Raw genomic sequence first — 26,394 nt, 5'->3', positions numbered from 1 at the left:
GTCTGAACCTCCTTCCCCTTCTTCCCCTGACCCACCTGGCCCGGCTCTTCCAGCACTCTCTGCCCCCAGCCTCAGCAGCCCTGACGCCTCCCCACACCCACGCTCCCCACAGCCCCACCCCACAACTCCACGCTCCCTCGCCCTCCTGCAACATTGACCCTCGCACCCCCACGCCCCTACGCTTTCTCAACACCCTCTCTTCCAGGGACCCTCCACACCACACACATGGCCTGCTACGACCTCTGCCGCCCCTGCGGACCCACCCCGCTGGCTAACAGCTGCAACGAGCCCTGTGTCAGGCAGTGCGAGGACTCCCGCGTCGTCATCCAGCCCTCCACCGTGCTGGTCACCCTGCCAGGACCCATCCTCAGCTCCTTCCCACAGAACACCGCCGTCGGATCCTCCTCATCGGCTGCCGTGGGCAACGTCCTCGGCTCCCAGGGAGTGCCCGTCTCCTCCGGCCGCTTCGGCTACGGCTACGGCTATGGCTTTGGAGGCCTGGGCTGCTACGGTGGCATAAGGGGCTGCTACCCCTGCTAAGGGCCCTCCACGTGGCACCTCCGAGCTCTTGCTGACACGTGGACCTGCCCTCCACGGCTCTTCCTTTCAAGGCAGCAAGCAAGGAAGCAGGGAAGGGGCCAACCCAGCCTGCCTGGCTACATGACCCACGCACCTCCTCCTCTTCTCCCACTTCCCTCTTTGCATCACCCCTTCTGCTATCTCCAGTACTCACCGATGCAACCACTTGCTCACAAGCTAAGGACCACCGGGAACCTCTGGAGTGCTGCTCCTAATATGGGCTTCGAAAATCTTGCTTCTCTGGCAAACTGACTCTCACACACAGCACCTCAGCTGACGGTTACACTACCCGCACTTCAGACTGCTTCCCTTCCACTCGGTGCTCCTGCCTCTTCACTCATTTTTCCATCAATAAAGTTCTCCTGCATCCCAGCCTGTGAGGTCTCCTCTTCCTTCTCCTTCCAAGACTCCTCCAACCTCACCCAGCACCAACCCCATGCAGAAGAGGCCAGCGGGGTGGGTGGATTAGGGTCACAAGGCCTCCCCTAGGGATAGTACCACCACAGCCAATATCAGGAGTGCCTCTTGCCTGACAGGCACGCCAGCACCCTCCCACTCAAAAACACAGATACCCTGCCTGCCTCACCTCCTCTTCCTCGCCAGCAAGCACTACCCGCACAGTCAACAACCCTCAAGACACTCACCTCTGATCAAGTTGGGCAGCTCTTGGGAGTCTGGGGGAGGTTCTTGCTGACTCAGATCTAGACAACCTCATTCCAATTTCTAAAAAGAGGTGTGAGGGAAGACCCAGGAAACTCGAGTCCCGTTAGTCTAGCCTCAGGACCTGGAAAAATTATGGAGAAGCTCCCACTGGATGCTGATGAATGCCTTTAAAGGACAGGAAGAAAAATCATCAGGACCAGACAACGTGGGTCACTAAGGGAAGGTCCCGCCTGGCTAATTTCATATCCTCTTATTATAAGCTCTCTCGTCTACAGGGACGAAGGGAAGGCCGTGGATGTAGTGTTTCTGGATTTTAGTAGGGCTTCTGATCGCGCCCCTCATAGCATCCTTCTGCACCAGTTGGCCAACTGTGAGATGAGCAGGTAGACACTGCGCTGGGTGAAGGGCTGGCTCAACAGCAAGGCTCAAAGCGGGGGACAGTGAATGCGGTTACTTGTGGGCTGCAACCTGTCGCCAGTGGTGTTCCTCAGGGCTCCATTCTAGGACCAATTCTGTTCAAGATCTTTATCAATGCACTGGATGAAGGAGTTGAAGGCACCATTATCAAGTTTGCTGATGATACCAAAGTGGGAGGTGCTGTTGCCTCTCCTGAGGGACAAGAGGCCTTGCAGAGGGATCTAGAGAGACTGGAGCATTGGGCAACCATCGCTGGCACGAAATTTAACCAGTGCAAATGCCGGATTCTGCACCTGGCATGGAGTAACACTGGACACAAGGCCAGACTGGGAGAGGAGTGGCTGGAGAGCAGCCCTGCAGGAAGGGGTCTGTGGGTGCTGGCTGACAGCAGGCTCGAGGGGAGTCAGCGGTGTGCCCTGGCAGCCAAGGGGGCAAACCCTACACTGGGGTGCATCAAACACAGCACACCCATCTTCCTACAGGAGGTGATTATCCCGCTGTACGCAGGATTGCTGTGGCCTCCCCTCAAGCCCTGTGTGCAGTTCTGGGCCCCACCACTTCAGAAGGATGTGAAAGACCTTGAATACATGCAGAGGAGGGCAACAAAGCTGGTGACAGGCTGGAAGGCGCGTCCTGTGAGGAGCGGCTAAGGACAATGGGCTTGTCTGCTTTGGAGAAAAGGAGGCTGAGGGAGAACCTCATTGCTCTCTCCAGCTTCCGGAGCAGGAAAAGGGGCGAGGGAGGTGCTGAGTTCTTCTCCGTGGGATCCAGTGACAGGATTTGTGGGAATGCTTCAAAGCCGCATTCAGGTTCCTCAGGTGGTCACAAACCTGATCTCCCCTTACAGCGGGAGGGGCTTTACCCCCCTGGTCCCCATCCTGCGGTCCATATAGTCCAGATGGAGCAGCGAAGACTGAAGTCTTCAGTGAAGTCTTCTTCCAGTGAAGACTGAGGCAGAAATCTGTTGAGTACCTCAGCCTTCTCCTCATCTGTTGATAGATACTAGGTCACCATTCTTGTTCTTTGGGGGGGGTACGCTCTCTTTAACCTTCCTTTACCGGTTGACACACTTACAGAATCCCTTCTGGTTATTCTTTGCATCCCTTACCAAATTCAGCTCCAGCCACACCTTGGCCCTCCTGAATCCATCCCTACACAACCGGTCTGTACGGCTGTTTTGTTTCTCTCTGTAGAGTTGCTTCTCTCACATATTCTCGCTCCTCTCCTCTGGCTCCTGTTGCGCAGCAGTTTTTCCACTTTTCAAATATGTTACCCCAGAAGCACTACCACCGTCACTGCTTGTGCCGGCCTTTGCCTGCAGTGGATCCATCTTAGAGACAGGCGGCACTGGGTCTATCAGCCATGGGCAAGAGTCCTGTATGCTGTCACAGAAGCCACCCTGTAGCCCCCAGGCCACTACCAAAACCTTGCAATTGTCATGGTTTAGCCCCAGTCAGCAACTGGTCACCACACAGCCGCTCACTCACTCCCCCCCGTCACCTCTGGGAAGGGAGACAATTGGAAGAGACACAGTAAGAAATCCCATGGGTTCAGAGAAGAACAGTTTAATAATTGTAATAAAACAGTAATGGTAATAGTAATAAAAGAATATCATTCAAAGGAAAGTAACAAGAGAGAAAGAGAGAGGTGAAACCTTGGGAGGATGGGGGAAAAAAACAAAGACCAAGTAATGCAAAGCATACCACCCACCAAACGTCACCGCAGGTCCACAAGCTGAGATTGTAGCTGCAACTGGCCATCTTCCCCAGTCAGACTGGGCATGATGTCATATGAGATGGAATATTCCTTTGGTCACTTTGGATCAGCTATCCTGGCAATGCCCCCTCCCCTCGTGGCTTCTTGGGCACCCAGCAGAGCACGAGAGGCTAGAAAAGTCCTTGACTAGAAAAAGCACTACCTAGCAACAACTAAAACATCAGTGTCTTATCAACGCTGTTCTTATAGTAAGCCCAAAGAACCGCACTACACGACTTGCAGTGAGGAATATTAACTCGATCCCAGCTAAAACCATGATAAAATGCAATCCACGTGGCTACAACCTCACAAGAAGAAGGGCCACCAAGACACTCACAGAGCAAACCCAACGGGTAAGGCCACGCCTAAAGACTGCCTTAGCGACATGGTATCATAGCCAGCAGGGACCAAGTGCCATGGAAGGGGCAGCGCCTCATGCCTGACACACCTCAAAGAACAGACCAGCCTTCCACGGCGGTGAGGAAATGGTGCCCCATCTTCACAACGCACCCACAAACCACATCACACAACTCCCATCACTTGACCTCACTGATGACACCCAACCGCCGCCACGCTTTGGTCATGTCTTCCAAATGCGATGACAAGCACCTTCCATTCAACTCCTACCAAATACTAACTCTCGCTTAAAAGCTGCCGCCAGGGTCAAGAGGACACGTCCTCAGGAGGACGACAGGAAAGCAAAAGGGAGCGTTGCGGGAAGGAATCCACGCCACACCTCATTACCTCCCAGCCTCTGGCATGTAACAGCCACTTGCTGCAAAACACCATCATGTGCAAAGGCTGTCCCGCCCCTCAGGGACCAGCATAAAAGCCGGCCCAGCACCTCTCTCCCTCACACACTCTCCTCACACCTTCTCCTCCATCGTCAACAAGGTGAGTCTGAACGCCCTTCCCCTCCTTCTCCTGACCCACCTCGTCCAGCTCTTCCAGTGCGCTCTGCCCCCAGCCTCAGCAGCCCTGACGCCTCCTCACCCCCATGCTCCCCACAGCCACACAACACGCTTCCACGCTCCCTTGTCCTCCTGCTGTTGCACCCCCACCTCACACCACCACACCCCTCGCACCCCCACGCCCCTACGCTTTCTCAACACCCTCTCTTCCAGGGACCCTCCACACCACACACATGGCCTGCTACGACCTCTGCCGCCCCTGCGGACCCACCCCGCTGGCTAACAGCTGCAACGAGCCCTGTGTCAGGCAGTGCGAGGACTCCCGCGTCGTCATCCAGCCTCCCGCCGTGCTGGTCACCCTGCCAGGACCCATCCTCAGCTCCTTCCCACAGAACACTGCCGTCGGATCCTCCTCTTCGGCTGCCGTGGGCAACATCCTCGGCTCCCAGGGAGTGCCCGTCTCCTCCGGCGGATTTGGCTACGGCTATGGCTTTGGAGGCCTGGGCTGCTACGGTGGCATAAGGGGCTGCTACCCCTGCTAAGGCCCCCCACGTGGCACCTCCAGTCTCTTGCTGACACGTGGACCTGCCCTCCACGGCTCTTCCTCTCAAGGCACCAAGCAAGGAAGCAGGGAAGGGGTCAACCCAGCCTGCCTGGACACACGGCCCATGAACCTCCACCTCTTCTCCAACTTCCTTCCTTGCATCGCCCCTTCTGCTATCTCCTGTACTCAGCGATGCAACCACTTGCTCACAAGCCAGGTCCACCAGGGACCTCCGTTGTGTAAGGCTCGAAAATCTTGCTTCTCTGGCAAATTGTCTCTCATACACAGGACCACGGCTGATGGTCGATCTACTTGCACCTCAGACCGCTTCCCTTCCACTTGGCGCTCCTGCCTTTTCACTCTCTTTTTTCCAACAATAAAGTTCTCCTCATCCCAGCCCGAGACGCCTCCTCTTCCCTTCTTCACTCAAGGCTCCTCCAACTTGACCCAGCACAAAACCAGGCCTCAAGTTGCCTTTGGGGTGGGTGGAGAAGGGTCACAACACCTGTCCTAGGAATTGTGCCAGCTGGCACAAAGATAAGTCTGTACAGGTCATCACCGTGAGTGAGAAAGGGCCACAAGGCCTCTCCTACGAACACCACCACCAGCAACAGCACAGACTGGCACCTGGGGGCTGCTGGAACATGACATAAGCACTTTACAAGAAGGGCTGGCTGGAGCAGGTCGTCCAGGACCATGGCCACTCACGTGTCCACTATCTCCAAGGATGGAGACTCCAGTACCTCTTCCACTCTTTCACCACCCTCACACTGAAGAAGGCTTGCCTTCTTTGCCCGTGGAATTCCACTTGTGCCGTGGGCCTCTTGTCCTGCCACTCATCACAAGCCTCTTGTGTGCAACCCTTCAAGGAATTCTAGAATAGAATCATTAAGGTTGGAAAAGACCTCTAAGATCACCAGTTCCAACTGTCAACCCAACACCCCCAGGCCTCCTAAACCATGCCCTGAAGTGCCACGCCTACACTTTTTTTAAACACCTCCAGCGATGGTGACTCCACCACCTCTCTGGGCAGCCTCTTCCAATGCCTGACCACTCTTTCAGTAATACATTTTTCCTAATACCCCCTTCCCATCACACTTGTTCTCCAGACCCTTCCCTAGCTCCATTGCCCTTCTCTGGACACTCTCCAGCACCTCAAGGTCCTTCTTGTCCCACAGAGCCCAAACCTGAGCCCAGCATTCGAGGTGGGGCCTCACCAGTGCCAAGCACAGGGGCGCCATCCCTGCCCTGCTCCTGCGGGACACACTATTCCTCATACAAGCCCAGATTATGTTGGCCTTCTTGGTCACCCGGCCACACTGCTGGCTCATGCTCAGACGGCTGTCAGCCAGCACCCCCAGGGCCTTCTCCGACACGCAGCTTTCCAGACACTCTTCCACAAGCTTGGAGCGTTTCATACGGCTCTTGTGACCCAAGTGTAGGACCCAGCACTTGGCCTTGTTAAGCTCATACAGTTGGCCTCGGCGCAGTGATCCAGCCTGTCCAGAATCCTCTGCAGAGCCTTCCCACCCTCAAACAGATCAACACTCCCACCCAACTTGGTGTCGTCTGCAAACTCACTGAGGGCGTACGCAATCCTCTCAACCAAATCACTGATAAAGATATTAAACAAGACTGGCCCCAACACTGAGCCCTGGGGAACCCTGCTCGTGACTGGATGCCAACTGGATTCAGTTCCATTCACCACAACTCTCTGGGCTCGGCCATCCAGACACATTTTTACACAGTGAAGAGACCACCTGTCTAAGCCATGAGCCTCCAGCTGCTCGAGGAGGATGCTGTGGGAGACAGGGTCAAAGGCCTCAACAAAGTGCAGGTAGATAACATCCACAGCCTCTCCCTCATCCACTGGGCGGATCACCTGGTCAAGAAAGAGATCAGGTAGGGCCAGCAAGAGGCTGCTTCCATGAAGCCATGCTGGCAGGCCCTGATCCCTGGTTGTCCTGCACATGCCTGGTGAGCGCACTCAGGATGAACTGCTCCATAATCTTCCCCGGTACTGAGGTCAGGTGGCTGGCCAGTAGGTCCCCGCATCCTCCATCAGAGGTTCTGTTTGGACAACAGGAGGCTGAGGGGGGACACCATTGCTCTCTACAGCTTCCTGAGGAGGAGAGGGGCATGGGGAGGTGCTGAGCTCTTCTCCCTGGCACCCAGTGAGAGGACTGATGGGAATGCTTCAAAGCCGCATCAGGGGACTTTCAGAATTGACATTAGCAAACATTCCTGGGAGGGTGGTCAAACACTCAGGCGTCCTAGAGAGGCAATCGATGCTGCAGCCTGTCAGTGCTTAAGAGGCATTTGGACAATGCCCTTAATAACATGCTTTAACTTTTGGTCAGCCCTGAAGTGGTCAGGCAGTTGGGCTAGAGGATCACTCTAGGTCCCTTCCAAGTGGACTCTTCCAAGTGGACTCTTCTAGTCCAGGCTAGGCAGCCTATTCTGCTTCCTCAACCCTTTGCCATGCAAGCATCCCCTCAAGGTTTGGCATGAAAGCATCCCCTGCCTGCCTGCCTCTCCCACTATACTTGGGCCTCCCACGGGACTCACCAGCTCTCCCAGAGCTCACCAGCCAGGCGCCCGCGCTGCAGCCTTCCCTCACCACAGCCAGCTGCTCCCTCAGCACCCTCAGCCATCAGCCAATCAGGACGCAGCTAACAACATGCCCACCGGGGGTGCCGAACAGCCTGCCAATCGGGCGGCGGCTGACAGGCGCCAGCTGCTGCAGCAGATCCTGGAAGTTTCCAGAAGGCTCCTGTCAGGACCCCAAAATCAACACGTCGGGCACAAGAAATCAAACATCTTCACCAAACGGCCCCCAGAACCGCTGCTGGGAGGGGCGGGGGCTGAATGAGGGGCTGAATGACTAGAAATGCTGCTGACAACCGAACCAAAGGCCTCAGGCAAAAGCAGTTGGGGCACTTGGAGGGGTCAGGTGGAGGGAAAAGGCTCTGACATAATAACTAAAAATTTGTCATCAATATGTACATCAAGAAGGCACCCTGCCCTTCTTGCACATGCTGCAGGGTGACAGGGACACGTGGGCGGGGTCCCCTTTCATGGTCCCCCCTTGCTGTTGTCCCCAGCCCAACCACCTCCAGTCCTTGGCACAACATCTTCTCTCACAAAGTGGAGCCAGGACCACCCACACAGTGTTCCTGTCCCCATCCCCAGTTGGCGCCAGGACCCTGGACAACCAAGGTGCCCAGGTCACCTTGCTGTGGGGTCCTCAGCTGAGCCAATGCTGGACTAGGGCTGCACTCTCCGCCTGGCTGCACGGTCCCCATTCCGCCTACATGGGAGCCCCTAGCCCATGGCCTCACCTTGCTCTGGGGTCCCCAGATGATCCCTTGCAGGGGATCCCCACACCACCATCCCCTCTGCGCTGCAGGGTCCCACAGTGCACGTGGTCTCCAGGCCACCATCCTCCCTGCCTCAGGGGCCATGCACCACCTCTACAGGGGACCCCAAGTCACCACCCCTCTGCACTGCGCTCACCATCCTCCTCACTGTGGGGACCCTGAGGCACAGCATGGGGCACCGAGCACCGGCCCCACAAACAAGCCTGTCACCCTGCTCAGCTCTGAAGATGGGCCTCAGTGCGGGGATGGCCGGGGCTGGACACCAGATGACTACCAAGACGCTCTGTCACTCCCTTTCCTCAACTGGAATGAAGATGACAAAAGGCTCCTGAGTCAACATAAGGACAGGGAGCGATCACTCAGCAATTACCATCACAGGCAAAACAGACGTGCCTTGGGGAAATTAATGTAGTTTTTTGCTAAAAGTCAGAGTAGAGTAATGACAAATATAGACAAAACCTAAAACACCTTCCCCACCCCTCCCTTCTTCCAAGGTTCACTTTACTCCTAATTTACTCCACCTCTTCCCCCAAGCAGTGCAGGGGGATGGGGAATGGGGGTTGTGGTCAGTTCATCACACGGTGGTTCTGCTGCTCCTACTACCTCAGTGGGAGGACACCTCACATGCTTCCCTTTCTCCAGCACAGGGTCCCTCTCATGGAGACAGTCCTCCATGAACTTCTCCAACGTGGATCCTTCCCACAGTGTCAAGTTCTTCACAATGCCACAAGCATAGGTGCCTTTGACAGGGTGCCATCCCCCAGGAAGAGAGGGCTCCAGCGTGGGTTTCCCACAGGGTCACAAGCTTTGCCAGCAAACCTGCTCCAGCGTGGGCTCCTCTCTGCATGGGGCCACAGGTCCAGCTAGGAGCCTGCTCCAGCACGGCATTCCCACGGGGTCACAGACTCCATTGGGCATCCACCTGCTCCGGTAGGAGGCCCTCGGGGGCTGCAGGTGCATATGTGCTCCACCGTTAATCTCCATGGGCTGCAGAGGGACATCTGCCTGCAGACCCCAGGACACTGCCAAAACCTTGCAATATAAAGACAATTCACACATCACAACCTCATAAGCAAGTGGGGCACCAAGGCACACACAGAGCACACAAAAAGGGAAACGCCAGGCCTATACACACCTTAGTCACCTGGCAGCAAGGCCGGCACGGAGCAAATGCAATGAAAGGGCAACACTTAACACGCGGCACACCTCAAAAACCTGACAAGACACCCAGGCTTTCAAAGAAATGGGGAGCCCTCTTCACAACATGCCAACAAACTTCACCACCCGAGTGCCATGGCATGACCTCACTGACAATACCACAACTCTCTGATCTTTTGGTCATGTCTGTCAAATGCCCTGACACGCACCTTCCATTCGACTCCTACCAAATACCTAACTCTCACTTATAAAGCTGCCGCCAGGGTCAAGAGGACACGTCCTCAGGAGGACAGGAAAGGAAAAGACAGCGTTGCGGGAAGGAATCCACACCCCACCTCATGACCTCCCAGCCTCTGGCATGTAACAGCCACTTGCTGCAAAACACCGTCATGCGCAAAGGCTGTCCCGCCCCTCAGGGACCAGCATAAAAGCCGGCCCAGCACCTCTCTCCCTCACACACGCTCCTCACACCTTCTCCTCCATCGTCAACAAGGTGAGTCTGAACCTCCTTCCCCTTCTTCTCCTGACCCACCTCATCCGGCTCTTGCAGCACGCTCTGCCCCCAGCCTCAGCAGTCCTGACGCCTCCCCACACCCACGCTCCCCACAGCCACACAACACGCCTCCACGCTCCCTCGCCCCCCTGCAACATTGACCCTCGCACCCCCACACCCCTACTCTTTCTCAACACCCTCTCTTCCAGGGACCCTCCACACCACACACATGGCCTGCTACGACCTCTGCCGCCCCTGCGGACCCACCCCGCTGGCTAACAGCTGCAACGAGCCCTGTGTCAGGCAGTGCGAGGACTCCCACGTCGTCATCCAGCCCTCCACCGTGCAGGTCACCCTGCCAGGACCCATCCTCAGCTCCTTCCCACAGAACACCGCTGTCGGATCCTCCTCATCGGCTGCCGTGGGCAACATCCTCGGCTCCCAGGGAGTGCCCGTCTCCTCTGGCGGATTTGGCTACGGCTACGGCTTTGGAGGCCTGGGCTGCTACGGTGGCATAAGGGGCTGCTACCCCTGCTAAGGGCCCTCCACGTGGCACCTCCGAGCTCTTGCTGACACGTGGACCTGCCCTCCACGGCTCTTCCTTTCAAGGCAGCAAGCAAGGAAGCAGGGAAGGGGCCAACCCAGCCTGCCTGGCTACATGACCCACGCACCTCCTCCTCTTCTCCCACTTCCCTCTTTGCATCACCCCTTCTGCTATCTCCAGTACTCACCGATGCAACCACTTGCTCACAAGCTAAGGACCACCGGGAACCTCTGGAGTGCTGCTCCTAATATGGGCTTCGAAAATCTTGCTTCTCTGGCAAACTGACTCTCACACACAGCACCTCAGCTGACGGTTACACTACCCGCACTTCAGACTGCTTCCCTTCCACTCGGTGCTCCTGCCTCTTCACTCATTTTTCCATCAATAAAGTTCTCCTGCATCCCAGCCTGTGAGGTCTCCTCTTCCTTCTCCTTCCAAGACTCCTCCAACCTCACCCAGCACCAACCCCATGCAGAAGAGGCCAGCGGGGTGGGTGGATTAGGGTCACAAGGCCTCCCCTAGGGATAGTACCACCACAGCCAATATCAGGAGTGCCTCTTGCCTGACAGGCACGCCAGCACCCTCCCACTCAAAAACACAGATACCCTGCCTGCCTCACCTCCTCTTCCTCGCCAGCAAGCACTACCCGCACAGTCAACAACCCTCAAGACACTCACCTCTGATCAAGTTGGGCAGCTCTTGGGAGTCTGGGGGAGGTTCTTGCTGACTCAGATCTAGACAACCTCATTCCAATTTCTAAAAAGAGGTGTGAGGGAAGACCCAGGAAACTCGAGTCCCGTTAGTCTAGCCTCAGGACCTGGAAAAATTACGGAGAAGCTCCCACTGGATGCTGATGAATGCCTTTAAAGGACAGGCAGAAAAATCATCAGGACCAGACAACATGGGTCACTAAGGGAAGGTCCCGCCTGGCTAATTTCATATCCTCTTATTATAAGCTCTCTCGTCTACAGGGACGAAGGGAAGGCCGTGGATGTAGTGTTTCTGGATTTTAGTAGGGCTTCTGATCGCGCCCCTCATAGCATCCTTCTGCACCAGTTGGCCAACTGTGAGATGAGCAGGTAGACGCTGCGCTGGGTGAAGGGCTGGCTCAACAGCAAGGCTCAAAGCGGGGGACAGTGAATGCGGTTACTTGTGGGCTGCAACCTGTCGCCAGTGGTGTTCCTCAGGGCTCCATTCTAGGACCAATTCTGTTCAAGATCTTTATCAATGCACTGGATGAAGGAGTTGAAGGCACCATTATCAAGTTTGCTGATGATACCAAAGTGGGAGGTGCTGTTGCCTCTCCTGAGGGACAAGAGGCCTTGCAGAGGGATCTAGAGAGACTGGAGCATTGGGCAACCATCGCTGGCACGAAATTTAACCAGTGCAAATGCCGGATTCTGCACCTGGCATGGAGTAACACTGGACACAAGGCCAGACTGGGAGAGGAGTGGCTGGAGAGCAGCCCTGCAGGAAGGGGTCTGTGGGTGCTGGCTGACAGCAGGCTCGAGGGGAGTCAGCGGTGTGCCCTGGCAGCCAAGGGGGCAAACCCTACACTGGGGTGCATCAAACACAGCACACCCATCTTCCTACAGGAGGTGATTATCCCGCTGTACGCAGGATTGCTGTGGCCTCCCCTCAAGCCCTGTGTGCAGTTCTGGGCCCCACCACTTCAGAAGGATGTGAAAGACCTTGAATACATGCAGAGGAGGGCAACAAAGCTGGTGACAGGCTGGAAGGCGCGTCCTGTGAGGAGCGGCTAAGGACAATGGGCTTGTCTGCTTTGGAGAAAAGGAGGCTGAGGGAGAACCTCATTGCTCTCTCCAGCTTCCGGAGCAGGAAAAGGGGCGAGGGAGGTGCTGAGTTCTTCTCCGTGGGATCCAGTGACAGGATTTGTGGGAATGCTTCAAAGCCGCATTCAGGTTCCTCAGGTGGTCACAAACCTGATCTCCCCTTACAGCGGGAGGGGCTTTACCCCCCTGGTCCCCATCCTGCGGTCCATATAGTCCAGATGGAGCAGCGAAGACTGAAGTCTTCAGTGAAGTCTTCTTCCAGTGAAGACTGAGGCAGAAATCTGTTGAGTACCTCAGCCTTCTCCTCATCTGTTGATAGATACTAGGTCACCATTCTTGTTCTTTGGGGGGGGTACGCTCTCTTTAACCTTCCTTTACCGGTTGACACACTTACAGAATCCCTTCTGGTTATTCTTTGCATCCCTTACCAAATTCAGCTCCAGCCACACCTTGGCCCTCCTGAATCCATCCCTACACAACCGGTCTGTACGGCTGTTTTGTTTCTCTCTGTAGAGTTGCTTCTCTCACATATTCTCGCTCCTCTCCTCTGGCTCCTGTTGCGCAGCAGTTTTTCCACTTTTCAAATATGTTACCCCAGAAGCACTACCACCGTCACTGCTTGTGCCGGCCTTTGCCTGCAGTGGATCCATCTTAGAGACAGGCGGCACTGGGTCTATCAGCCATGGGCAAGAGTCCTGTATGCTGTCACAGAAGCCACCCTGTAGCCCCCAGGCCACTACCAAAACCTTGCAATTGTCATGGTTTAGCCCCAGTCAGCAACTGGTCACCACACAGCCGCTCACTCACTCCCCCCCGTCACCTCTGGGAAGGGAGACAATTGGAAGAGACACAGTAAGAAATCCCATGGGTTCAGAGAAGAACAGTTTAATAATTGTAATAAAACAGTAATGGTAATAGTAATAAAAGAATATCATTCAAAGGAAAGTAACAAGAGAGAAAGAGAGAGGTGAAACCTTGGGAGGATGGGGGAAAAAAACAAAGACCAAGTAATGCAAAGCATACCACCCACCAAACGTCACCGCAGGTCCACAAGCTGAGATTGTAGCTGCAACTGGCCATCTTCCCCAGTCAGACTGGGCATGATGTCATATGAGATGGAATATTCCTTTGGTCACTTTGGATCAGCTATCCTGGCAATGCCCCCTCCCCTCGTGGCTTCTTGGGCACCCAGCAGAGCACGAGAGGCTAGAAAAGTCCTTGACTAGAAAAAGCACTACCTAGCAACAACTAAAACATCAGTGTCTTATCAACGCTGTTCTTATAGTAAGCCCAAAGAACCGCACTACACGACTTGCAGTGAGGAATATTAACTCGATCCCAGCTAAAACCATGATAAAATGCAATCCACGTGGCTACAACCTCACAAGAAGAAGGGCCACCAAGACACTCACAGAGCAAACCCAACGGGTAAGGCCACGCCTAAAGACTGCCTTAGCGACATGGTATCATAGCCAGCAGGGACCAAGTGCCATGGAAGGGGCAGCGCCTCATGCCTGGCACACCTCAAAGAACAGACCAGCCTTCCACGGCGGTGAGGAAATGGTGCCCCATCTTCACAACGCACCCACAAACCACATCACACAACTCCCATCACTTGACCTCACTGATGACACCCAACCGCCGCCACGCTTTGGTCATGTCTTCCAAATGCGATGACAAGCACCTTCCATTCAACTCCTACCAAATACTAACTCTCGCTTAAAAGCTGCCGCCAGGGTCAAGAGGACACGTCCTCAGGAGGACGACAGGAAAGCAAAAGGGAGCGTTGCGGGAAGGAATCCACACCACACCTCATTACCTCCCAGCCTCTGGCATGTAACAGCCACTTGCTGCAAAACACCATCATGTGCAAAGGCTGTCCCGCCCCTCAGGGACCAGCATAAAAGCCGGCCCAGCACCTCTCTCCCTCACACACTCTCCTCACACCTTCTCCTCCATCGTCAACAAGGTGAGTCTGAACGCCCTTCCCCTCCTTCTCCTGACCCACCTCGTCCAGCTCTTCCAGTGCGCTCTGCCCCCAGCCTCAGCAGCCCTGACGCCTCCTCACCCCCATGCTCCCCACAGCCACACAACACGCTTCCACGCTCCCTTGTCCTCCTGCTGTTGCACCCCCACCTCACACCACCACACCCCTCGCACCCCCACGCCCCTACGCTTTCTCAACACCCTCTCTTCCAGGGACCCTCCACACCACACACATGGCCTGCTACGACCTCTGCCGCCCCTGCGGACCCACCCCGCTGGCTAACAGCTGCAACGAGCCCTGTGTCAGGCAGTGCGAGGACTCCCGCGTCGTCATCCAGCCTCCCGCCGTGCTGGTCACCCTGCCAGGACCCATCCTCAGCTCCTTCCCACAGAACACTGCCGTCGGATCCTCCTCTTCGGCTGCCGTGGGCAACATCCTCGGCTCCCAGGGAGTGCCCGTCTCCTCCGGCCGCTTCGGCTACGGCTATGGCTTTGGAGGCCTGGGCTGCTACGGTGGCATAAGGGGCTGCTACCCCTGCTAAGGCCCCCCACGTGGCACCTCCAGTCTCTTGCTGACACGTGGACCTGCCCTCCACGGCTCTTCCTCTCAAGGCACCAAGCAAGGAAGCAGGGAAGGGGCCAACCCAGCCTGCCTGGACACACGGCCCATGAACCTCCACCTCTTCTCCAACTTCCTTCCTTGCATCGCCCCTTCTGCTATCTCCTGTACTCAGCGATGCAACCACTTGCTCACAAGCCAGGTCCACCAGGGACCTCCGTTGTGTAAGGCTCGAAAATCTTGCTTCTCTGGCAAATTGTCTCTCATACACAGGACCACGGCTGATGGTCGATCTACTTGCACCTCAGACCGCTTCCCTTCCACTTGGCGCTCCTGCCTTTTCACTCTCTTTTTTCCAACAATAAAGTTCTCCTCATCCCAGCCCGAGACGCCTCCTCTTCCCTTCTTCACTCAAGGCTCCTCCAACTTGACCCAGCACAAAACCAGGCCTCAAGTTGCCTTTGGGGTGGGTGGAGAAGGGTCACAACACCTGTCCTAGGAATTGTGCCAGCTGGCACAAAGATAAGTCTGTACAGGTCATCACCGTGAGTGAGAAAGGGCCACAAGGCCTCTCCTACGAACACCACCACCAGCAACAGCACAGACTGGCACCTGGGGGCTGCTGGAACATGACATAAGCACTTTACAAGAAGGGCTGGCTGGAGCAGGTCGTCCAGGACCATGGCCACTCACGTGTCCACTATCTCCAAGGATGGAGACTCCAGTACCTCTTCCACTCTTTCACCACCCTCACACTGAAGAAGGCTTGCCTTCTTTGCCCGTGGAATTCCACTTGTGCCGTGGGCCTCTTGTCCTGCCACTCATCACAAGCCTCTTGTGTGCAACCCTTCAAGGAATTCTAGAATAGAATCATTAAGGTTGGAAAAGACCTCTAAGATCACCAGTTCCAACTGTCAACCCAACACCCCCAGGCCTCCTAAACCATGCCCTGAAGTGCCACGCCTACACTTTTTTTAAACACCTCCAGCGATGGTGACTCCACCACCTCTCTGGGCAGCCTCTTCCAATGCCTGACCACTCTTTCAGTAATACATTTTTCCTAATACCCCCTTCCCATCACACTTGTTCTCCAGACCCTTCCCTAGCTCCATTGCCCTTCTCTGGACACTCTCCAGCACCTCAAGGTCCTTCTTGTCCCACAGAGCCCAAACCTGAGCCCAGCATTCGAGGTGGGGCCTCACCAGTGCCAAGCACAGGGGCGCCATCCCTGCCCTGCTCCTGCGGGACACACTATTCCTCATACAAGCCCAGATTATGTTGGCCTTCTTGGTCACCCGGCCACACTGCTGGCTCATGCTCAGACGGCTGTCAGCCAGCACCCCCAGGGCCTTCTCCGACACGCAGCTTTCCAGACACTCTTCCACAAGCTTGGAGCGTTTCATACGGCTCTTGTGACCCAAGTGTAGGACCCAGCACTTGGCCTTGTTAAGCTCATACAGTTGGCCTCGGCGCAGTGATCCAGCCTGTCCAGAATCCTCTGCAGAGCCTTCCCACCCTCAAACAGATCAACACTCCCACCCAACTTGGTGTCGTCTGCAAACTCACTGAGGGCGTACGCAATCCTCTCAACCAAATCACTGATAAAGATATTAAACAAGACTGGCCCCAACACTGAGCCCTGGGGAACCCTGCTCGTGACTGGACGCCAACTGGATTCAGTTCCATTCACCACAACTCTCTGGGCTCGGCCATCCAGACACATTTTTACACAGTGAAGAGACCACCTGTCTAAGCCATGAGCCTCCAGCTGCTCGAGGAGGATGCTGTGGGAGACAGGGTCAAAGGCCTCAACAAAGTGCAGGTAGATAACATCCACAGCCTCTCCCTCATCCACTGGGCGGATCACCTGGTCAAGAAAGAGATCAGGTAGGGCCAGCAAGAGGCTGCTTCCATGAAGCCATGCTGGCAGGCCCTGATCCCTGGTTGTCCTGCACATGCCTGGTGAGCGCACTCAGGATGAACTGCTCCATAATCTTCCCCGGTACTGAGGTCAGGTGGCTGGCCAGTAGTTCCCCGCATCCTCCATCAGAGGTTCTGTTTGGACAACAGGAGGCTGAGGGGGGACCCCATTGCTCTCTACAGCTTCCTGAGGAGGAGAGGGGCATGGGGAGGTGCTGAGCTCTTCTCCCTGGCACCCAGTGAGAGGACTGATGGGAATGCTTCAAAGCCGCATCAGGGGACTTTCAGAATTGACATTAGCAAACATTCCTGGGAGGGTGGTCAAACACTCAGGCGTCCTAGAGAGGCAATCGATGCTGCAGCCTGTCAGTGCTTAAGAGGCATTTGGACAATGCCCTTAATAACATGCTTTAACTTTTGGTCAGCCCTGAAGTGGTCAGGCAGTTGGGCTAGAGGATCACTCTAGGTCCCTTCCAAGTGGACTCTTCCAAGTGGACTCTTCTAGTCCAGGCTAGGCAGCCTATTCTGCTTCCTCAACCCTTTGCCATGCAAGCATCCCCTCAAGGTTTGGCATGAAAGCATCCCCTGCCTGCCTGCCTCTCCCAGTATACTTGGGCCTCCCACGGGACTCACCAGCTCTCCCAGAGCTCACCAGCCAGGCGCCCGCGCTGCAGCCTTCCCTCACCACAGCCAGCTGCTCCCTCAGCACCCTCAGCCATCAGCCAATCAGGACGCAGCTAACAACATGCCCACCGGGGGTGCCGAACAGCCTGCCAATCGGGCGGCGGCTGACAGGCGCCAGCTGCTGCAGCAGATCCTGGAAGTTTCCAGAAGGCTCCTGTCAGGACCCCAAAATCAACACGTCGGGCACAAGAAATCAAACATCTTCACCAAACGGCCCCCAGAACCGCTGCTGGGAGGGGCGGGGGCTGAATGAGGGGCTGAATGACTAGAAATGCTGCTGACAACCGAACCAAAGGCCTCAGGCAAAAGCAGTTGGGGCACTTGGAGGGGTCAGGTGGAGGGAAAAGGCTCTGACATAATAACTAAAAATTTGTCATCAATATGTACATCAAGAAGGCACCCTGCCCTTCTTGCACATGCTGCAGGGTGACAGGGACACGTGGGCGGGGTCCCCTTTCATGGTCCCCCCTTGCTGTTGTCCCCAGCCCAACCACCTCCAGTCCTTGGCACAACATCTTCTCTCACAAAGTGGAGCCAGGACCACCCACACAGTGTTCCTGTCCCCATCCCCAGTTGGCGCCAGGACCCTGGACAACCAAGGTGCCCAGGTCACCTTGCTGTGGGGTCCTCAGCTGAGCCAATGCTGGACTAGGGCTGCACTCTCCGCCTGGCTGCACGGTCCCCATTCCGCCTACATGGGAGCCCCTAGCCCATGGCCTCACCTTGCTCTGGGGTCCCCAGATGATCCCTTGCAGGGGATCCCCACACCACCATCCCCTCTGCGCTGCAGGGTCCCACAGTGCACGTGGTCTCCAGGCCACCATCCTCCCTGCCTCAGGGGCCATGCACCACCTCTACAGGGGACCCCAAGTCACCACCCCTCTGCACTGCGCTCACCATCCTCCTCACTGTGGGGACCCTGAGGCACAGCATGGGGCACCGAGCACCGGCCCCACAAACAAGCCTGTCACCCTGCTCAGCTCTGAAGATGGGCCTCAGTGCGGGGATGGCCGGGGCTGGACACCAGATGACTACCAAGACGCTCTGTCACTCCCTTTCCTCAACTGGAATGAAGATGACAAAAGGCTCCTGAGTCAACATAAGGACAGGGAGCGATCACTCAGCAATTACCATCACAGGCAAAACAGACGTGCCTTGGGGAAATTAATGTAGTTTTTTGCTAAAAGTCAGAGTAGAGTAATGACAAATATAGACAAAACCTAAAACACCTTCCCCACCCCTCCCTTCTTCCAAGGTTCACTTTACTCCTAATTTACTCCACCTCTTCCCCCAAGCAGTGCAGGGGGATGGGGAATGGGGGTTGTGGTCAGTTCATCACACGGTGGTTCTGCTGCTCCTACTACCTCAGTGGGAGGACACCTCACATGCTTCCCTTTCTCCAGCACAGGGTCCCTCTCATGGAGACAGTCCTCCATGAACTTCTCCAACGTGGATCCTTCCCACAGTGTCAAGTTCTTCACAATGCCACAAGCATAGGTGCCTTTGACAGGGTGCCATCCCCCAGGAAGAGAGGGCTCCAGCGTGGGTTTCCCACAGGGTCACAAGCTTTGCCAGCAAACCTGCTCCAGCGTGGGCTCCTCTCTGCATGGGGCCACAGGTCCAGCTAGGAGCCTGCTCCAGCACGGCATTCCCACGGGGTCACAGACTCCATTGGGCATCCACCTGCTCCGGTAGGAGGCCCTCGGGGGCTGCAGGTGCATATGTGCTCCACCGTTAATCTCCATGGGCTGCAGAGGGACATCTGCCTGCAGACCCCAGGACACTGCCAAAACCTTGCAATATAAAGACAATTCACACATCACAACCTCATAAGCAAGTGGGGCACCAAGGCACACACAGAGCACACAAAAAGGGAAACGCCAGGCCTATACACACCTTAGTCACCTGGCAGCAAGGCCGGCACGGAGCAAATGCAATGAAAGGGCAACACTTAACACGCGGCACACCTCAAAAACCTGACAAGACACCCAGGCTTTCAAAGAAATGGGGAGCCCTCTTCACAACATGCCAACAAACTTCACCACCCGAGTGCCATGGCATGACCTCACTGACAATACCACAACTCTCTGATCTTTTGGTCATGTCTGTCAAATGCCCTGACACGCACCTTCCATTCGACTCCTACCAAATACCTAACTCTCACTTATAAAGCTGCCGCCAGGGTCAAGAGGACACGTCCTCAGGAGGACAGGAAAGGAAAAGACAGCGTTGCGGGAAGGAATCCACACCCCACCTCATGACCTCCCAGCCTCTGGCATGTAACAGCCACTTGCTGCAAAACACCGTCATGCGCAAAGGCTGTCCCGCCCCTCAGGGACCAGCATAAAAGCCGGCCCAGCACCTCTCTCCCTCACACACGCTCCTCACACCTTCTCCTCCATCGTCAACAAGGTGAGTCTGAACCTCCTTCCCCTTCTTCTCCTGACCCACCTCATCCGGCTCTTGCAGCACGCTCTGCCCCCAGCCTCAGCAGTCCTGACGCCTCCCCACACCCACGCTCCCCACAGCCACACAACACGCCTCCACGCTCCCTCGCCCCCCTGCAACATTGACCCTCGCACCCCCACACCCCTACTCTTTCTCAACACCCTCTCTTCCAGGGACCCTCCACACCACACACATGGCCTGCTACGACCTCTGCCGCCCCTGCGGACCCACCCCGCTGGCTAACAGCTGCAACGAGCCCTGTGTCAGGCAGTGCGAGGACTCCCACGTCGTCATCCAGCCCTCCACCGTGCAGGTCACCCTGCCAGGACCCATCCTCAGCTCCTTCCCACAGAACACCGCTGTCGGATCCTCCTCATCGGCTGCCGTGGGCAACATCCTCGGCTCCCAGGGAGTGCCCGTCTCCTCTGGCGGATTTGGCTACGGCTACGGCTTTGGAGGCCTGGGCTGCTACGGTGGCATAAGGGGCTGCTACCCCTGCTAAGGGCCCTCCACGTGGCACCTCCGAGCTCTTGCTGACACGTGGACCTGCCCTCCACGGCTCTTCCTTTCAAGGCAGCAAGCAAGGAAGCAGGGAAGGGGCCAACCCAGCCTGCCTGGCTACATGACCCACGCACCTCCTCCTCTTCTCCCACTTCCCTCTTTGCATCACCCCTTCTGCTATCTCCAGTACTCACCGATGCAACCACTTGCTCACAAGCTAAGGACCACCGGGAACCTCTGGAGTGCTGCTCCTAATATGGGCTTCGAAAATCTTGCTTCTCTGGCAAACTGACTCTCACACACAGCACCTCAGCTGACGGTTACACTACCCGCACTTCAGACTGCTTCCCTTCCACTCGGTGCTCCTGCCTCTTCACTCATTTTTCCATCAATAAAGTTCTCCTGCATCCCAGCCTGTGAGGTCTCCTCTTCCTTCTCCTTCCAAGACTCCTCCAACCTCACCCAGCACCAACCCCATGCAGAAGAGGCCAGCGGGGTGGGTGGATTAGGGTCACAAGGCCTCCCCTAGGGATAGTACCACCACAGCCAATATCAGGAGTGCCTCTTGCCTGACAGGCACGCCAGCACCCTCCCACTCAAAAACACAGATACCCTGCCTGCCTCACCTCCTCTTCCTCGCCAGCAAGCACTACCCGCACAGTCAACAACCCTCAAGACACTCACCTCTGATCAAGTTGGGCAGCTCTTGGGAGTCTGGGGGAGGTTCTTGCTGACTCAGATCTAGACAACCTCATTCCAATTTCTAAAAAGAGGTGTGAGGGAAGACCCAGGAAACTCGAGTCCCGTTAGTCTAGCCTCAGGACCTGGAAAAATTACGGAGAAGCTCCCACTGGATGCTGATGAATGCCTTTAAAGGACAGGCAGAAAAATCATCAGGACCAGACAACATGGGTCACTAAGGGAAGGTCCCGCCTGGCTAATTTCATATCCTCTTATTATAAGCTCTCTCGTCTACAGGGACGAAGGGAAGGCCGTGGATGTAGTGTTTCTGGATTTTAGTAGGGCTTCTGATCGCGCCCCTCATAGCATCCTTCTGCACCAGTTGGCCAACTGTGAGATGAGCAGGTAGACGCTGCGCTGGGTGAAGGGCTGGCTCAACAGCAAGGCTCAAAGCGGGGGACAGTGAATGCGGTTACTTGTGGGCTGCAACCTGTCGCCAGTGGTGTTCCTCAGGGCTCCATTCTAGGACCAATTCTGTTCAAGATCTTTATCAATGCACTGGATGAAGGAGTTGAAGGCACCATTATCAAGTTTGCTGATGATACCAAAGTGGGAGGTGCTGTTGCCTCTCCTGAGGGACAAGAGGCCTTGCAGAGGGATCTAGAGAGACTGGAGCATTGGGCAACCATCGCTGGCACGAAATTTAACCAGTGCAAATGCCGGATTCTGCACCTGGCATGGAGTAACACTGGACACAAGGCCAGACTGGGAGAGGAGTGGCTGGAGAGCAGCCCTGCAGGAAGGGGTCTGTGGGTGCTGGCTGACAGCAGGCTCGAGGGGAGTCAGCGGTGTGCCCTGGCAGCCAAGGGGGCAAACCCTACACTGGGGTGCATCAAACACAGCACACCCATCTTCCTACAGGAGGTGATTATCCCGCTGTACGCAGGATTGCTGTGGCCTCCCCTCAAGCCCTGTGTGCAGTTCTGGGCCCCACCACTTCAGAAGGATGTGAAAGACCTTGAATACATGCAGAGGAGGGCAACAAAGCTGGTGACAGGCTGGAAGGCGCGTCCTGTGAGGAGCGGCTAAGGACAATGGGCTTGTCTGCTTTGGAGAAAAGGAGGCTGAGGGAGAACCTCATTGCTCTCTCCAGCTTCCGGAGCAGGAAAAGGGGCGAGGGAGGTGCTGAGTTCTTCTCCGTGGGATCCAGTGACAGGATTTGTGGGAATGCTTCAAAGCCGCATTCAGGTTCCTCAGGTGGTCACAAACCTGATCTCCCCTTACAGCGGGAGGGGCTTTACCCCCCTGGTCCCCATCCTGCGGTCCATATAGTCCAGATGGAGCAGCGAAGACTGAAGTCTTCAGTGAAGTCTTCTTCCAGTGAAGACTGAGGCAGAAATCTGTTGAGTACCTCAGCCTTCTCCTCATCTGTTGATAGATACTAGGTCACCATTCTTGTTCTTTGGGGGGGGTACGCTCTCTTTAACCTTCCTTTACCGGTTGACACACTTACAGAATCCCTTCTGGTTATTCTTTGCATCCCTTACCAAATTCAGCTCCAGCCACACCTTGGCCCTCCTGAATCCATCCCTACACAACCGGTCTGTAGAGCTGTTTTGTTTCTCTCTGTAGAGTTGCTTCTCTCACATATTCTCGCTCCTCTCCTCTGGCTCCTGTTGCGCAGCAGTTTCTCCACTTTTCAAATATGTTATCTCAGAAGCACTACCACCGTCACTGCTTGTGCCGGCCTTTGCCTGCAGTGGATCCATCTTAGAGCCAGGCGGCACTGGGTCTATCAGCCATGGGCAAGAGTCCTGTATGCTGTCACAGAAGCCACCCTGTAGCCCCCAGGCCACTACCAAAACCTTGCAATTGTCATGGTTTAGCCCCAGTCAGCAACTGGTCACCACACAGCCGCTCACTCACTCCCCCCCGTCACCTCTGGGAAGGGAGACAATTGGAAGAGACACAGTAAGAAATCCCATGGGTTCAGATAAGAACAGTTTAACAATTGTAATAAAACAGTAATGGTAATAGTAATAAAAGAATATCATTCAAAGGAAAGTAACAAGAGAGAAAGAGAGAGGTGAAACCTTGGGAGGATGGGGGAAAAAAACAAAGACCAAGTAATGCAAAGCATACCACCCACCAAACGTCACCGCAGGTCCACAAGCTGAGATTGTAGCTGCAACTGGCCATCTTCCCCAGTCAGACTGGGCATGATGTCATATGAGATGGAATATTCCTTTGGTCACTTTGGATCAGCTATCCTGGCAATGCCCCCTCCCCTCGTGGCTTCTTGGGCACCCAGCAGAGCACGAGAGGCTAGAAAAGTCCTTGACTAGAAAAAGCACTACCTAGCAACAACTAAAACATCAGTGTCTTATCAACGCTGTTCTTATAGTAAGCCCAAAGAACCGCACTACACGACTTGCAGTGAGGAATATTAACTCGATCCCAGCTAAAACCATGATAAAATGCAATCCACGTGGCTACAACCTCACAAGAAGAAGGGCCACCAAGACACTCACAGAGCAAACCCAACGGGTAAGGCCACGCCTAAAGACTGCCTTAGCGACATGGTATCATAGCCAGCAGGGACCAAGTGCCATGGAAGGGGCAGCGCCTCATGCCTGGCACACCTCAAAGAACAGACCAGCCTTCCACGGCGGTGAGGAAATGGTGCCCCATCTTCACAACGCACCCACAAACCACATCACACAAATCCCATCACTTGACCTCACTGATGACACCCAACCGCCGCCACGCTTTGGTCATGTCTTCCAAATGCGATGACAAGCACCTTCCATTCAACTCCTACCAAATACTAACTCTCGCTTAAAAGCTGCCGCCAGGGTCAAGAGGACATGTCCTCAGGAGGACAGGAAAGGAAAAGACAGCGTTGCGGGAAGGAATCCACACCCCACCTCATGACCTCCCAGCCTCTGGCATGTAACAGCCACTTGCTGCAAAACACCGTCATGCGCAAAGGCTGTCCCGCCCCTCAGGGACCAGCATAAAAGCCGGCCCAGCACCTCTCTCCCTCACACACTCCCCTCACAATATCTCCTCGATCGTCAACAAGGTGAGTCTGAACCCCCTTCCCCTCCTTCTCCTGACCCACCTCATCCGGCTCTTGCAGCACTCTCTGCCCCCAGACTCAGCAGGCCTGACGCCTCCCCAACACCACGCTCCCCACAGCCCCACCCCACAACTCCACGCTCCCTCGCCCCCCTGCAACATTGACCCTCGCACCCCCACGCCCCTACGCTTTCTCAACACCCTCTCTTCCAGGGACCCTCCAGCCCACACCACACACATGGCCTGCTACGACCTCTGCCGCCCCTGCGGACCCACCCCGCTGGCTAACAGCTGCAACGAGCCCTGTGTCAGGCAGTGCGAGGACTCCCGCGTCGTCATCCAGCCCTCCACCGTGATGGTCACCCTGCCGGGACCCATCCTCAGCTCCTTCCCACAGAACACCGCCGTCGGATCCTCCTCATCGGCTGCCGTGGGCAACATCCTCAGCTCCCAGGGAGTGCCCGTCTCCTCCGGCGGATTTGGCTATGGCTATGGCTTTGGAGGCCTGGGCTGCTACGGTGGCATAAGGGGCTGCTACCCCTGCTAAGGGCCCTGACCACCACCCCTGACACCAACAGCACGCACCCTGCAAGCCAGGGCATCGACTGAGGATGCACCTCCGGGCTCTTGCTGACACGTGGACCTGCCCTCCACGGCTCCTCCTCTCGAGGCACCAAGCAAGGAAGCAGGGAAGGGGCCAACCCAGCCTGCCTGGACACACAGCCCATGAACTTCCTCCTCTTCTCCAAGTTCTTTCCTTGCAGCGCCCCTTCTGCTATCTCCTGTACTCACCGATGCAATCACTTGCTCACAAGCCAGGGATCTCCGGTGTGCAAGGCTCAAAGATCTTGCTTCTCTGGCAAAATGTCTCTCATACACGGGACCACGGCTGATGGTCGATCTACTTGCACCTCAGACCGCTTCCCTTCCACTTGGCGCTCCTGCCTTTTCACTCTCTTTTTCCCAACAATAAAGTTCTCCTCATCCCAGCCTGAGATGCCTCCTCTTCCCTTCTTCACCCAAGGCTCCTCCAACCTGACCCAGCACGAAAACAGTCCTCAAGTTGCCTTTGGGGTGGGTGGAGAAGGGTCACAACACCTGTCCTAGGAATTGTGCCAGCTGGCACAAAGATAAGTCTGTACAGGTCATCACCGTGAGTGAGAAAGGGCCACAAGGCCTCTCCTACGAACACCACAACCAGCAACAGCACAGACTGGCACCTGGGGGCTGCTGGAACATGACATAAGCACTTTACAAGAAGGGCTGGCTGGAGCAGGTCGTCCAGGACCACGGCCACTCACGTGTCCACTATCTCCAAGGATGGAGACTCCAGCACCTCTTCCACTCTTTCACCACCCTCACACTGAAGAAGGCTTGCCTTCTTTGCCCGTGGAATTCCACTTGTGCCGTGGGCCTCTTGTCCTGCCACTCATCACAAGCCTCTTGTGTGCAACCCTTCAAGGAATTCTAGAATAGAATCATTAAGGTTGGAAAAGACCTCTAAGATCACCAATTCCAACTGTCAACCCAACACCCCCAGGCCTCCTAAACCATGCCCTGAAGTGCCACGCCTACACTTTTTTTAAACACCTCCAGCGATGGTGACTCCACCACCTCTCTGGGCAGCCTCTTCCAATGCCTGACCACTCGTTCAGTAATACATTTTTCCTAACTTCCCCTTCCTGCCATGCTTGTTGTCCAGACCCTTCCCTGGCTCCATGGCCCTTCTCTGGACACACTCTAGCACCTCAAGGTCCTTCTTGTCCCACGGAGCCCAAACCTGAGCCCAGCATTCGAGGTGGGGCCTCACCAGTGCCAAGCACAGGGGCACCATAGCTGCCCTGCTCCTGCGGGACACACTATTCCTCATACAAGCCCAGATTATGTTGGCCTTCTTGGTCACCCGGCCACACTGCTGGCTCATGCTCAGACGGCTGTCAGCCAGCACCCCCAGGGCCTTCTCCGACATGCAGCTTTCCAGACACTCTTCCCCAAGCCTGGAGCGTTTCATACGGCTCTTGTGACCCAAGTGTAGGACCCAGCACTTGGCCTTGTTAAGCTCATACAGTTGGCCTCGGCGCAGTGATCCAGCCTGTCCAGAATCTTCTGCAGAGCCTTCCCACCCTCAAACAGATCAACACTCCCACCCAACTTGGTGTCGTCTGCAAACTCACTGAGGGCGTACGCAATCCTCTCAACCAAATCATTGATAAAGATATTAAACAAGACTGGCCCCAACACAGAGCCCTGGGGAACCCTGCTCGTGACTGGACGCCAACTGGATTCAGTTCCATTCA

General features: G+C 55.7%; 6 protein-coding genes across 6 annotated transcripts; all 6 read left to right on the top strand.

Moving 5' to 3' along the window:
- The first annotated feature begins 225 nt into the window (after positions 1-225).
- LOC135312232 (feather keratin 1-like) lies at positions 226-540 on the top strand. The gene has a single exon (XM_064445372.1). The coding sequence runs from the start codon at positions 226-228 to the stop codon at positions 538-540; it is 315 nt and encodes a 104-aa protein (XP_064301442.1).
- A 4,018-nt stretch (positions 541-4,558) lies between these two features.
- Positions 4,559-4,867, top strand: LOC135312231 (feather keratin 1-like). Its single transcript, XM_064445371.1, has one exon. It carries the CDS (start codon positions 4,559-4,561, stop codon positions 4,865-4,867), a length of 309 nt encoding a protein of 102 aa, XP_064301441.1.
- Positions 4,868-10,113: 5,246 nt separating this feature from the next.
- Positions 10,114-10,438, top strand: LOC135312230 (feather keratin 1-like). The gene has a single exon (XM_064445370.1). The coding sequence runs from the start codon at positions 10,130-10,132 to the stop codon at positions 10,436-10,438; it is 309 nt and encodes a 102-aa protein (XP_064301440.1). The 5' UTR covers positions 10,114-10,129.
- A 4,018-nt stretch (positions 10,439-14,456) lies between these two features.
- On the top strand, positions 14,457-14,765 carry LOC135312229 (feather keratin 1-like). Its single transcript, XM_064445369.1, has one exon. The coding sequence runs from the start codon at positions 14,457-14,459 to the stop codon at positions 14,763-14,765; it is 309 nt and encodes a 102-aa protein (XP_064301439.1).
- Positions 14,766-20,011: 5,246 nt separating this feature from the next.
- LOC135312228 (feather keratin 1-like) lies at positions 20,012-20,336 on the top strand. The gene has a single exon (XM_064445368.1). The coding sequence runs from the start codon at positions 20,028-20,030 to the stop codon at positions 20,334-20,336; it is 309 nt and encodes a 102-aa protein (XP_064301438.1). The 5' UTR covers positions 20,012-20,027.
- Positions 20,337-24,335: 3,999 nt separating this feature from the next.
- Positions 24,336-24,644, top strand: LOC135312227 (feather keratin 1-like). Its single transcript, XM_064445367.1, has one exon. The coding sequence runs from the start codon at positions 24,336-24,338 to the stop codon at positions 24,642-24,644; it is 309 nt and encodes a 102-aa protein (XP_064301437.1).
- The last annotated feature ends 1,750 nt before the right edge of the window (positions 24,645-26,394 follow it).

The sequence above is a fragment of the Phalacrocorax carbo genome, chromosome 2 (assembly GCF_963921805.1).
Source record: "Phalacrocorax carbo chromosome 2, bPhaCar2.1, whole genome shotgun sequence".
NCBI classification, from domain to species: Eukaryota; Metazoa; Chordata; class Aves; order Suliformes; family Phalacrocoracidae; genus Phalacrocorax; species Phalacrocorax carbo.
The sequence above is the reverse complement of the archived record's forward strand: the minus strand, read 5'-3'. Positions and strand labels throughout refer to the sequence as shown.